Genomic DNA, 14,074 nt, shown 5'->3' with positions numbered 1-14,074 from the left:
CACACACATCCCAGAATTCCCAGGATTCCTGCTTGTGAGGTCACTCTGTTGCTCAGCTGTCCATTGTCCATGACTTTCACTGCCCAAATTTGCTCAATTTAATACTGTATGATTGTCAGTGTTCTCTGATCAACAACAGAGCCCTTGATGGATTTAGGTAGCCATCTGAGACTTTCTACAGGGTCATGAGGGGAACCAAGATTGGGAGGGGTCATTGTAGCTGTGACCAGGCCCACATAGCCCTATTCAGCTCTGTGCTGTGAGAGCTGGCCAGCTGTTGAACCCACACAGCAAGAAAGGACTGCAGCATATGATAAACCCAGCAGCACAGGCAGAGAAGGTCCACAGCAGACCAGACAGATTAGAGGCAGGGTCGGGGGTGGAGGTGGAGGGTGGAGTGACAGGACCCACACAACCTTTGAGGGGGTCCTCTTGACTTTACCCCACCCTGTCTGTGTCCCCAATTACTCAACCGTTTTCATAACTATCTCCCGTTTTGTAGAGTGCTTGTACTCTCTTTGATCTATCCACATTTACTATCAGTCTATTGCCCTGGCCTGTGTCATTTCTTATCTTGTGTAAAGATTCTCTCAGCACTTCAAAGGCTGGAATTGTAGTATGGTGTGTGTGTGTGTGTGTGTGTGTGTGTGCGTGTGTGTGTGTGTGTGTGTGTGTTGGAACCTGTAAACAATTCCACTCTCAAGTTCTTGGGTTTAACTTTAATGAGCATTTAAACTACAAAACCATAAAAGTTAAATGAGGATTTATTTTGTAGAATGTTTTGCGGTTGTTCTGCCTGCAAGTAATTTTACAGTGTGAAGTCAATTCAGTGAAAAAAATGTCTGTCTTGCAAGACCCGCCCAAAGGGCAATACTGAACGTGAAACAAATATTTTGAATCTACCTTGCACGCATAATGCAAGGACCGCAAATCAGTTATTGCTCTGTTGTCCGTATGACTCCTGAAGACCTAACGTTTCAGACTGGTCTCAGAGCAAAACGTATTTTATTTTATTAAAATGAAAGGAGGGAAGTTGGTCGGGGTGGATGGGCATATAATGCAAATGTCTAGCATTCCACAGGTTGCGTGTTGGAATCTCCTCACTGACAACTTTAGCAGTTTAGGTCATTAGCAACTTTTCAAATACTTACTACTTTTTTTTAGCTTCTTTGCAACTACTTAGCATGTTAGCTAACCCTTCCCCTAAACCTAACCTTAACCCTTTAACCTAACCTCTAATCTTAACCCTAACTTTAACCCCTGACCTAATGTAGCATATCACACTAAAGCAGTCGAAGGCAGCATTTCACACTAAAGCAGTAGAACTTAATATATCATACTACACTGAACAGAAATATAATTGCAGGTCTTTGGACCGTGTCCAAATTGTTGTGCATGGGGCCATCAGGTAAAGTCTGGGGAACAGTGCTGTCACATCACTTTCAGAGTTAACCATCAACCATTGGATGATTAATTATCTGGCGGGACAGTAGGCCTGCCTAGGTACTTCTTGGCCATCATGACAGTTCCCCAGAGATGGGAAAAGCAATGACAGATCCATTTTAAACGCTGACTTTCACAATATCACATACTCAAAACCAGGGTCGCAACATTCACTGTCCCGCCAGATTCTGAAATTGCATCCCCCCCCCCCCCCAGTTTTGTCATTGGAATGTGATACAAAACGAGGCAACGTTGTGCTTTAGGACCACGAGGGCGCTTCCGAACAGTTAGGTAGGCTGTTTAGAGTGTTTATCTGACTGGATAAAAAATGCAATAAAAAATTATGTCCCCCCTACTCCTAAAACCAAAGTTGCGCCCCTGCTCAAAACTATTAGGCCTTTGCTTAATTGGTTGACCCATATGCAGAATGTGCACATCAACTGTGTTTGTGCTTCACTGAACTTTAAAAACGGCTGTTTTATTCTTAGCCAAAGATTAAATAGTCTGTGTGATGAATTTACTTTCAATTTGTTTTTGAATAATCTGTTGCTGCTTGCTATTTAGCCTACAATACATTACCATGAGTTAATTGCGTCCAAGAGCGCGCCTCACAGGATCCCCTTTCACTTTCTTCATTCACAACCATCACGTCCCCTCCCTTCTCTTGCGAGGCTCCTCGACTCCAGAAACAGTTCGCAGTAAGAGGTTTACCTGTTCTTATACTAACGAGAGAAGCTGACGCCTTAACGGTGGACTATAGACAGCTCCGTGATTATTCCTTGTGGAAATATAGCTATTCATGTACAAGGTAGGCAAGTATTATTTACTTCTGTTAGACTATTATTACGAAATTAAAACAGTTACTTTCCAAGTCTTTTTTGTCACTTGTCCGTCCTGTGTCCGAATATCTCTCACCTAAATTATAATAATACATCGGTTCTATTTCACCAGCCTGCATGCTTGCAAATTAGAAAACAGTTTATACCGCAGTTTTTTTTTACTAATACCAAAATCAAAATGTGTTGAAATGATTTATTCACATGAGATGAGCAGCTTAAATGTGCGTAAATTGGTAACATGGATACAATTCGAAAAATTCGGAACCACGTTCTGCATCTGATTATGAGGGATCTAATATTTTAAGAAGATTAAAAGCTTATGTATAACAGGGTTTTCCACTAACAAAACTATCCAGTGTTAGCCACGCGACCCTCACAAAATGAGTCGGTGAGAAGGCCACTTTAAAGTCAGTTGTTTGCTATAAACGTGTTCGTACTTTTGTTTGGGTTTAATCCTTATAATCATTTAATAATGTAGCCTACATCATCCCATTATTTACAGCCTTTTATAGTATCCATCTGGTATACCCTAATCAATGGCCTCTTGAATAAACTTGAACGGCTACTCCTTCAAGCGTGTGTCCTATATGCCTACGAACGTAAACCGTTTGTGGGTTTATGCATTGCTCTCTTGGAAAATAATCGCGTTTAAAATAGCCGAGTTGTGTGTGTGGGGATTAGCAGGTATACAGTGGTAGCCTACCAAATAGTTAACTGGGGGATGTCCGGGAATTGGATGATCTCAGAGCCTAAATATTACACAAGGCTTGTGTCCGTACAACCCACCCACTGGACACAGACGTCAATTCAACGTCTATTCCACGTTGGTTCAACATAATTTCAATGACGTGGAAACAACGTTGATTCAACCAGTGGGCAGGAACAAATGGGTCTGAGTGAGATTCTGTTACTCAAGGTCACAAGAACCTGGGACCTTAATCACGACAATAAATCAGAGCCTGTCTCGCTTTAAGCACATTAACATATGCTAACCATGTGTACGTGACCAATACGATTTGATTTGCAATCTAATTTCAAACCCAGAAATCTGTTTTCCACAAACCAGATTACAAATGACATTGGCCATACATTTAGATGCTTAGGCATTACCTCATCAACATTGAACGGATTGAATTCACTGCTGCCATGAGTAAATTATACGGTCTAGGTAGGCTACAGAATATACACAGCAATATGCACAACATAGATGAATCATGCTAAAATTGACAGGGAATACATTTGCGCAATAGCCTGAGTATTCCCTTTTCCAAAAACGTCTGGATAATGTCTTACGCCCACTGCAAAATACACTATTACCATTATTTAATAGATTGGGCATTGGGTTATTTTGTTGGTCTGGTTATATTGCAAAAACACATTGGTCACCAGAAGAGCAAAAGGTCAACCACATTACGTATGACGCTAAACGCATTCTGGAACTACGTGCCATTAGGATGGCCGAATTACGAATTTCAGGACAAGGAATGATTCACAATTTCTTAATAGCTACTTTCCTTGTTCGACTAGAGATGTAACAAGGAGTGCGGAACTGGCGGTATAATGGTATAACCTTCTGATACACAACGCAAATTGAGACCATATGTGGCGGAAAGAAACTACAAACAGATGTTTGACTTGAATAACTATGTTACATATGTGTCCAGGAAAATAATAACGAAATATATCATAAAAAAATATATTTTAAAGGCCCATTGCAATCAGAAACGTGATATTCCTGTGTTTTATATATATTTCCACACTATGAGTTTGGAAATACACTTAGAAATTGTGAAATGGATGATAATGCAATTTTAGTGTAATAGCTGTTTGAAAAGATAACGTGAAATTTCAGCCTGTTTTGGCTGAAAGGCTTGTGTCCGTACAACCCACACACTGGACACAGACAATAAATCACCACCACCCACTCCCCCCTTTGCTGCACCAGGCTTAAATGAGTTAATTGACCAATAAGAATGTGAGTTCCAAACCTCTTTGCCAATTACAGATAGTTTTCAGTTTCCCCCTCTCCACTCAGCCCACTCCCCAAATTCTTGCTTGGGAAATTGCTCTTTGCTAAGAAGCTATTTCTGTTTATTTTTTACCATTTTAATTGAACACAATCACTGTAAGATACTTCATTGTTACCCAGAAATTATTTGATATTGAGATTTTTTTTAAATGGCTGCATTCAACCTTTAAATATCACCATTAATATTTGAATTAACAAGCTATATTTAGGAATATCTGTCACTTCAAATTTTGTCCGTTTTCATCCAGCTGTCTTATCAGTAGTGTGTGTGTGTGTGTGTGTGTGTGTGTGTGTGTGTGTGTGTGTGTGTGTGTGTGTGTGACTATGTGTTTGTGAGTGTGTGTGTGTGTGTGTGTTTGATAACATTTCCTCTGTGATGGAATTAGGGTAAGTCTGTCACCATAAATAGGTGAGGAATAGGGCCTGAATAAAAACCCTAGGGCTCCTGAGTGGCGCAGCGGTCTAAGGCACTGCATCTCAGTGCAAGAGGAGTCACTTCAGTCCCTGGTTCAAATACAGGCTGAATCACATCCGGTTGTGATTGGAAGTCCCATAGAGCGGTGCACAATTTGGCCGGGGTAGGCTGGCATTGTAAATAAGCATTTGTCCTTAACTGACTTACCTAGTTAAATAAAGAGTGGAGCAGGACATCATTGTCATGCAGCACAAGGACTGTCAGAATGCATGGGCCAGCCCAGCACTTTATCCCTATTGTGTTTGACAACCGGCATGTTTATAGATTCACTTCCCTGCATACAATCTGACAGACACATAATATAGAGATGTAAGGGTGAAATATTGTTTACTTCCAACTCAAGAAGGAGAATTCAATCTCTATGTCTCAGTACAAACAGTGGGCTGTTTGTATCTTATCTGATGGTGTGTTGCAGAAATGGTAGAGTACTTTCATGATCAGCCCCCATCTGATTTCTCTACACAGTGACACAATACCTTGTCACTATGTGGCCAATGACTCTGCAGTCAATTAACACTGTGAAAATCATCACCAACAAGTCTCAACACCTCTCCTCTTACAAAGATCTCAAGCAGCTTTATATGTGAAGCTAGCGTGTTAAAATTCACATGACGGTTAGAGATGCCAGGAGTCGACTGGCTGCAGCAGAAAATGTGTAACATTTCAACACATATCAAGTGAGACAATAGTACTATAACTCATACAGGATATGATTCATACACAAATCCCCACAATTCTTATTAGACATTCACATTGTTTTAACTTTTAAACACGTGACTCCTGATGAAGAAGGTTTTCAGAAGGCGTAAAGTCCTAGGATTGGTGGGGATTCCATTAACTGAGATAATTAACGATAATGTCATCAGCTGAATGCAGTAAGCAGTATCATCAGTAAATCAGCTTAGAGCACAGCCACGAACTACACTAAATGACCAAAAGTATGTAGACACCTGCTCGTCGAACATCTCATTCCAAAATCATGGTTATTAATATGGAGTTGATCCTTTGCTGCTAAAACAGACCCATTCTTCTGGGAAGGATTTCCATTAGATGTAGGAACATTGCTGTGGGACTTGCTTCCATTCAGCCACAAGAGCATTAGTGAGGTCGGACACTGACATTGGGAGGTTAGGCCTGGCTCGCAGTCGGCATTCCAATTCATCCCAAAGGTATTCGATGGGGTTGAGGTCAGGGCTCTGTGCAGGCCAGTTAAGTTATTCCACACCGATCTCAACAAACCCTTTCTGTATGGACCTCGCTTTGTGCACAAGGGCATTGTCATGCTGAAACAGGAAAGGACCTTCCCCAAACTGTTGCCATAGTTGGAAGCACAGAATCATCTAAAATGTCATTGTATACTGTAGCATTAGGATTTCCCTTCACTGTACCTAAGGGCCCTAGCCTGAAATATGATAAACAGTCCCCGACCATTATTCCTTCTCCACCAAACTTTACAGTAGTATTTCCTGGCATCGGCCAAACCCAGATTCGTCCGTCGGACTGCCAGATGGTGAAGCTTGATTCATCACTCCAGAGAACGCGTTTGCACTGCTTCAGAGTCCAATTACGGCGAGCTTTACACCAGGGCATTACACATTGTGATCTTAGGCTTGTGTGCGGCTGCTCTGACATGGAAACCCATTTCATGAAGCTCCCGACGAACAGTTCAGCACTCGGCAGCCCAGTTCTGTGAGCTTGTGTGGCCTACCACATCGCGGCTGAGCCGTTGTTGCTCATAGACTTTTCCACTTCACAATAACAGCAATTACATTTGACATGGACAGCTCGAGCAGAGCAGAAATTTGACTGACTTGTTGGAAACGTGGCATCCTATGACGGTTCCACATTGAAAGTCACTGAGCTCTTCGGTAACGCCATTTGACTGCAAATGTTTGTCTATGGAGATTGCATGCCTGTGTGCTCGATTTTATACACCTGTAAGCAAATGGTGTGGCTATAATAGGCGCAACCATTTTTAAAGGGGTGTCCACATACTTTTGTATCTACAGAGCATTCGTGAAAATATTCAGACCCCTTGACTTTTTCCACATTTTGTTACAGCCTTATTCTGAAATGGATTAAATAAAACAATTTCCTCAGCAGTCTATGCACAATACCCCATAATGACAAAGCGAAAACAGGTTTTAGGAAATTTGAACAAATGTATTATAAACAAAAAAACAGAAATACCTTATTTACGTAAGTATTCAGACCCTTTGCTATGAGACTCGAAATTGAGCCCAGGTGCATCCTGTTAACTTGATCATCCTTGAGATGTTTCTACAACTTGATTGGAGTCCACCTGTGGTCAATTCTATTGATTAGACATGATTTGGAAAAGCACACACCTGTCTATAAAGGTCCCACAGTTGACAGTGCATGTCAGGGCAAAAACCAAAGGCATGAGGTTGAAGGAATTGTCCATAGAGCGCTGAGACAGGATATTAAAATTTTATTTATCCTTTATTTAACTAGGCAAATCAGTTAATAACAAATTCTTATTTACAATGCCGGCCTACCCCGGATAACACTGGGCACCGCCCTATGGGACTCCCAATCACAGCCGGATGTGATGCAGCCTGGATTCAAACCAGGTACTGCAGTGATGCCTCTTGCACTGAGATGCAGTGTCTTAGACAACTGCGCCACTCGGGAGCCCCCAATTTCCTCAATTTTGTTGAGGCACAGATCTGGAGAAGGTAGCATTGAAGGTCCCCAAGAACACAGTGACCTCCATCATTCTTAAATGGAAGAAGTTTGGAACCACCAAGACTCGTCCTAGAGCTGGCCGCACAGCAAAACTGAGCAATCAGGGGAGAAGGGCCTTGGTCAGGGAGGAAATCAAGAATCCGATGTTCACTCTGACAGGGCTCTAGGGATCCTGTGTGGAGATGGGAGAACCTTCCAGAAGAGACCTGAAAATAGCTGTGCAGCAATGCTCCCAATCCAACCTGACAGAGCTTGAGAGGATCTGCAGAGAAGAATGGGAGAAACTTCCCAAATACAGGTGTGCCAAGCTTGTAGCGTCATACTCAAGGCTGTAATCGCTGCCAAAGGTGCTTCAACAAAGTACAGAGTAAAGGGTTTGAATACTTTAGGTAAATGTGATATCTGTTCATTTAATTTTTAGAAATTAGCAAAATCTCTAGAATTGTTTTTCACTTTGTCATTATGGGGTATTGTGTGTAGATTGATGAGGGAAAAAACAATTTAATACATTTTAGAATATGGCTGTAACGTAACAAAATGTGGAAATAAGGATGCTATGCAAAAGCCAACAGATCATGATGATCGTGATTTTTTTATGTCTGTTATCCAAATGGACTTTGAAGAAAAAGTCTACAGTTAACGTGCATTTAAATGTGTATGTAAATGTAAAGTGTTAGTTTTGTATGATAATCTCTCTTGCTCCCTCAGTATGTACACAGCTGTATAATACGCAATGTTTTTCTCAGCAATGGAACCACACAGGCCCTGATAACAGGTTACCACTCAGGGAGACGCACACAAAATCTTTTGAACAAACAACTTCCTTGGAAAATTGTGTTTCCACAAAAGTCTAGCAAGTCTTTGGAATGTGCAATGATTTCCTGAGGGTGTATGATTTAATGTGTGATTCACTGCAAAACCCCACACAAACCTCAAATCAGCACACATCATCTGCCATGTTAAACTAAAGGCATTTTGTGTGGTTTCAGCCAGTCCCCCTCAGCAAACACAGATTCTTGAAGTGTTTCCCCTTATATTTTCTGTCCTCTGGCTCCAAGGGTGTAAATCTTTCTCTGTCTTTCTCTCTGTGTCTCCACAGTCCTCCAATCCTATCATTTTGATGCCACATTCCCAAAGCAACTGAGCCTCGTCAGAGAATCAACAGACATAAAGGCAGCCAAAGGATTCATCTTCAGAGAGGCCAAAAGATAAGGAAGAAGGGAGGCTTTGAAGCTGGAACACCCACCACCCTTACTGAATAATGGTGACTTTTTGAGAGTGTGTTGTTCTCCGGTCAAGGCCTACATGCCACTGTGATCACAAGGAAGTGGACAAAGTAAGGACAAGGATAAACAATAAAAATCACTTTTGTCCAACTTTTGTCTATCATTAAAAGGAGGTGCAAATCTTATCACTGAGAGACGATCCCCTCACACACTGAATTCTGGGAAACAGAATGCCAGCCAAGACGCCCATGTACTTAAAGACTACCACACCAAAGTGGGGGAAGAAGCTCAAGCTGCGAGACGTCTTGTCCAGCGACATGATTAGCCCCCCGCTAGGGGACATGCGCCACAGTGCCCATGTCGGGCCGGAGGGGGAGGGCGACATGTTCGGAGACGTGGGCTTTTTGCAGGGCAAGATGGACATGTTGCCCTCCCTGAACGGCTTACCACGGTCCCACAGTATGGAGAGGCATCTGGAAGAGGCCTACCCCATGAACGACAAAGGATCCAACCACTCTTGTAACAACCACCGCAACCCCTACCACCACTCTACCAGCATGCTGAAGAGCACCATCTCCATGCCTGTGTTCATCGCCCATGAGCAGGCCCCGCCCAAGCCACCTCGACTTCACCTGGAGGACTCAACCCCCCCGTCCCAGCAGCAACAGTACCAACCTCTGCCAAACAACCATAACCAAAACCAGCAGAACCATTACTCTATTTCTGTGTGTGACCAGGGTGTCGGCTGCTACATGGACCCCTGCCACAACCTTAGCTACTCTGCCTCCTTCAGGCACATGGTGCCCTCCTCCGGCTCCTTCTCAGAGGTTTCCTCAGAGGACTCCATGTCAGAGAGCTGTGGCCCCCTGGACCCTCGGAGGGGGCTGAGCCTGGATTCAGACGCTGGCCTGAGCAATGAGGACCTGGGGAGCGAGCGGAGTGAGTCGCCCACCGTGTGCCCTAGGTTCTCTCCCGGCGTCTCCCACTCAGAGTCCCTGATGGGCTTGGATCTGGACCTGGGGCCGTCCATCCTGGAGGACGTGCTGAGGATCATGGACCGCTACAAGAGCATTGATGACCGCTGTGAGTTGTGAGCAGAGGGAGGAAAGGGGCTTAGACACCGCTGTGCAGAGAGGTGTCTGGGACACTTTTATTGCCATCCTCCATATAGCCTAATGATGATTGGTCTGGTCCAACAAACAGACAGAGACAGAGGATAGTGCCAGGACTGACGGACACAAACGCTGGGACTGTGGGACTATATAATATCCAGACTGGATACACAGCAGCTTCAGAACAAACCATTTGTCTTTTGATATTCAGATTCACAATGGTGGAGAGACAATCATTTCTCCCACCCAAATGCTGTCTACATTTTCGCAGACTATCATTTGAAATGTTTTTCCGCATTTCACTATTGTTAGGGTACATAAATCATACTTCACTAACTCCCTAAGTAAGCTCTGTGGTTTTCTGATAGGATGAAACGTAGTTGCCTCAAAATACAATTCATGTGCTTTTGATATTCTTACAGGCACAAATTTTTTAAAGTTCTGTGTGTACCTCTGTGAGGAATTTGACTGTTTTATGTCAGTACAACATTGTCAAGAATGGAGTATTCTATGTATTAGGTTGCCATCTAGTGGCAAATGTAATGACATCCAAAATGCAACCGTTCTAGCAGGGCAAAAACTGAGGTCAAAATGTTTTTTGTGTGCATTAGAATCAAAGTTTGAGAATTGTGCAGCTTCTTCAAAATCCTTTAAATATAGTGGGATAACCAGAGAAAGTTCATATTTTGTAACAGCGGTGCAATTTCTGGAATTGCATCAAATCCCTCAGCATTTTATTATATTGTGTTGATATATTAGTGTATTTCAAATGGTTATGTACTGTATATTACTGTAATGTATTAAATCAATATGTACATTAGATGCTGTACCATCCCTTTTTTTATATATAGTACCAGTCAAAATGTACTAATTCAAGTGTTTTTCTTTATTTTTACTATTTTCTACATAGTAAAATAATAGGGAAGACATCAAAACTATGAAATAACACATATGGAATCATGTAGTAACCAAAAAAGTGTTAAACAAATCAAAATATATTTTATATTCTTCAAAGTAACCACCCGTGGCCTTGATGACAGCTTTGCACACTCTTGGCATTCTCTCAACCAGATTCATGAGGAATGCTTTTCCAACAGTCTTGGAGGAGTTCCCACATATGCTGAACACTTGTTGGCTGCTTTTCCTTCACTCTGTGGTCCAACTCATCCCAAACCATCTCAATTGGGTTGAGGTCAGGGGATTGTGGAGAGCAGGTCATCACTCTCCTTCTTGGTCAAATAGCCCTTACACAGCCTGGAGGTGTGTTTTGGGTCATTTTTCCTGTTGAAAAACAAATTACAGTCCCACAAAGCTCAAATCAGATGGGATGGTGTATCGCTGCAGAATGCTGTGGTAGCCATGCTGGTTAAGTGTGCCTTGAATTCTAAATAAATCACAGACAGTGTCACCAGCAAAGCACCCCCACATCATCACACCTCCTCAATGCTTCACGGTGGGAACCACACAATTGGGGTCCAGAGTGGCGCAGCAGTCTAAGGCACCCCATCTCAGTACTAGAGGTGTCACTACAGACCCTGGTTAAATTCCAGAAGGTATCACAAGTGGCCGTGACTGGGAGTCCTATAGGATGGCACATAATTGGCCCAGTGTTGGCTGGAGTAGGCCATCATTGTAAATAGGAATTTGTTCTTAACTGACTTGCCAAATAAAATCATTGAAATGCATTCCAGGTGACTACCTCATGAAGCTGGTTGAGAGAATACCAAGAGTGTGCGAAGCTGTCATCAAGGCAAAGGGTGGCTGCTTTGAAGAATCTCAAATATATTTTTATTTGTTTATCACTTTTTTGGTTACTACATGATTCCATATGTATTAGTTCATAGTTTTGATGTCTTCACTATTATTTGACAATGTAGAAAATAGTAAAAATAAAGAAAAACCCTTGAATGAGTAGGTGTGTCTGAACTTTTGACTGGTACTGTATGCATCTCAACCCTGGGACGGGGACCCAAAGGGGTACACATTCCCACCCTCATACACCCAACCCCAAATGAGAGGCTTGATGGATCCCCAGGGCCAGGACCAAGAAACACAGCTCAAAGAAATATAATTCCTTTCTTAAACTGAAAATAAAGCACCTTATTATTTTGTATATGAAATTTCCATCAACACATAATGAAGGGCTGATCTGCTCCCATAATTTGCTAAGTGATAACAGAACAGGGAAGATTGTAATTATGTAATGAAACATTTTGATTTTGTCTTTGAAATGTGTGGGCCTTTATTGTGTTGTCGATAAATAAAAGAGTGGAATCTGTGGAAACTGCAACTTCTGGCTTATCTTTCCAATATTGAGGTCATCCCACCACACCACCTATTGGGGGAGTGTGGGGTAAATTGAACCAAATGGGCAAGTTAACCCACCCTTGTTTCTGGGAAACCATACACAAAATTCATAATTTGACCAAATATTTAGGAAAAGGTCATAATTTCATAGCCCTGGCCTATGTTAAAAGTGTAAAGAAATTAGGTGTGTTAAAATAAACTTATTATGAAAAGACAAAAAGGCAATTGTGTTGAATTGTGTTTGGGAAATAAATATTGACATGGTTTTAAAAAGGTAGTGGTTTTTCATTCAGTATGGAAGATTTGTTGGCACGAGCAGCATCGCAAATATTGAGATGAGCGAGATGCAAGACTTAGCTCTCACACAGACACACACACTATCTGCACATGTGCATGGGTTCACTTCACGCTGTTCACAGTGTAGTCAGGGCACCAAAACAGCAGAGTAGTTGAGCCTGGCGCTTTAACGCTTTTAATTGTTGTGGAAATGTACTCATTTTGCATCTACGTCATATCTAACTTTAATTTACCATGTCCCGGGCTCAACTTACCCCAAGTTGTGCCAAGAGACCACTCTTTTTGGACAAGGTACAGTATGTTTTCAAACTGTAAAGTTTACGTGAATGTTGATTATCTCCAGGGATACAAAGGCCTGAAATATATGTAGATATCTTTGTTAGAAATAATACCATATTTCCCTTGATGGAGTGATACTTAATGTATTTTTTTTTTTATCCCACTCTATCTTACAACTTGTCAAATGAAAAACATAGTACAGTACCTTTACTACTATTATGACAATACCATCTGCTCATGTTGAATATAAATATAATATTCTGTTCAGGTAAATCTTTGTACTTCAGTACTTCAGTTTTCTTTTTGCTTGGTTTTATGAAGTTCTCTGAACCTCCCTGGCTGGCTGCATCGCATTAGTGAATACCCACACTGCTCTCAGGCAGGTCTGACGGGTTTGACAAGCAGAAGTATCTTAGCAGGTTAGGAAAATTAAATTGGCAGGTTTAGGACAATTAAAACAAAATTAGGAAAAGGGTTAGGGTTAGCTAAAATGATAAAATTATCCCCGACCCGAGTGGAAAATATCCAGCCACAACCACAATGCAATTGCAAAACAACCACAACCACAATGCACAACAAATGCAATTCAGGTCAAAATTGAACTCGATATTTGACTAGTTAGGTCTGATTAAAGAAACGGTATGTACTTCCATTGAGGAACGCATAAAAACCCAATCAGAGAAGACCAAATGACTAGCTCACAATTCTGCAACCAATCAGAGAAGCAAAGGGTGGGCCTTTGTGTAGAAGTGTAGATGGAGAATGTCTGAATAAATCTAACGTGTGGGACATAGCTAGCTAATTGAAGGGTTTTGTTTAGCCAGTAAGTTAGCTAAGCGTCAATTTATTGTGATTTTTAAAAAAAGTGCCTGACCCAAAGAAGCTGCTTGCTCATCGCTGCAAAAAATCCTACCGAAATGAAGTGAGTGCTCGTGGCAGAGAGATTATCAGACAGGGCAAAGTTAGCTAGCTAGCGCACGTAACGTTAGCTAGTAAACGTTACTAAGTCCGCTCTTTGCTAACATAGCTAGCAGTTGGCTATCATACGCTTGCTAGCTGGTTAAACTGTAAACATTGCACCATGCAATGTCTGTTGGAACCAATTTAGCCACAGATGGATATGGGCGTCAGCTAGGTAGTTATAGGTTTCTTTGATTTAGCTAATGGTACGTGCTGTCACAGCTGTGTTTTGCTAGTGAACGTTACCTGGCTAAAAGGCCCTTACTATTTCACTTACATGCATGTTTTTGTAATACCCCCCCCACCCCCCAAAACAATTGTAATACCTTTTATTCTAGGCTCAACATCGAAGGGTTGTTAGTCTAGTTTCTTTATGACTACATTTACCCAGAGCAATA

General features: G+C 41.9%; 1 protein-coding gene across 1 annotated transcript; it reads left to right on the top strand.

The window, feature by feature from the left end:
- The first annotated feature begins 2,068 nt into the window (after nt 1–2,068).
- On the top strand, nt 2,069–12,117 carry LOC109909016 (cdc42 effector protein 2-like). Its single transcript, XM_020507864.2, has 2 exons — nt 2,069–2,251; nt 8,595–12,117. Exon 2 carries the CDS (start codon nt 8,952–8,954, stop codon nt 9,813–9,815), a length of 864 nt encoding a protein of 287 aa, XP_020363453.1. The 5' UTR covers nt 2,069–2,251; nt 8,595–8,951; the 3' UTR covers nt 9,816–12,117.
- The last annotated feature ends 1,957 nt before the right edge of the window (nt 12,118–14,074 follow it).

This window comes from Oncorhynchus kisutch, linkage group LG18 (assembly GCF_002021735.2).
Source record: "Oncorhynchus kisutch isolate 150728-3 linkage group LG18, Okis_V2, whole genome shotgun sequence".
Taxonomy (NCBI): Eukaryota; Metazoa; Chordata; class Actinopteri; order Salmoniformes; family Salmonidae; genus Oncorhynchus; species Oncorhynchus kisutch.
This window is presented reverse-complemented; position numbering and strand designations above follow the sequence as displayed.

Coding starts and splice junctions, on each gene's coding strand:
- LOC109909016 (XM_020507864.2), top strand. CDS start 8,952: ATGCCAGCCAAGACGCCCATGTACTTAAAGACTACCACACCAAAGTGG.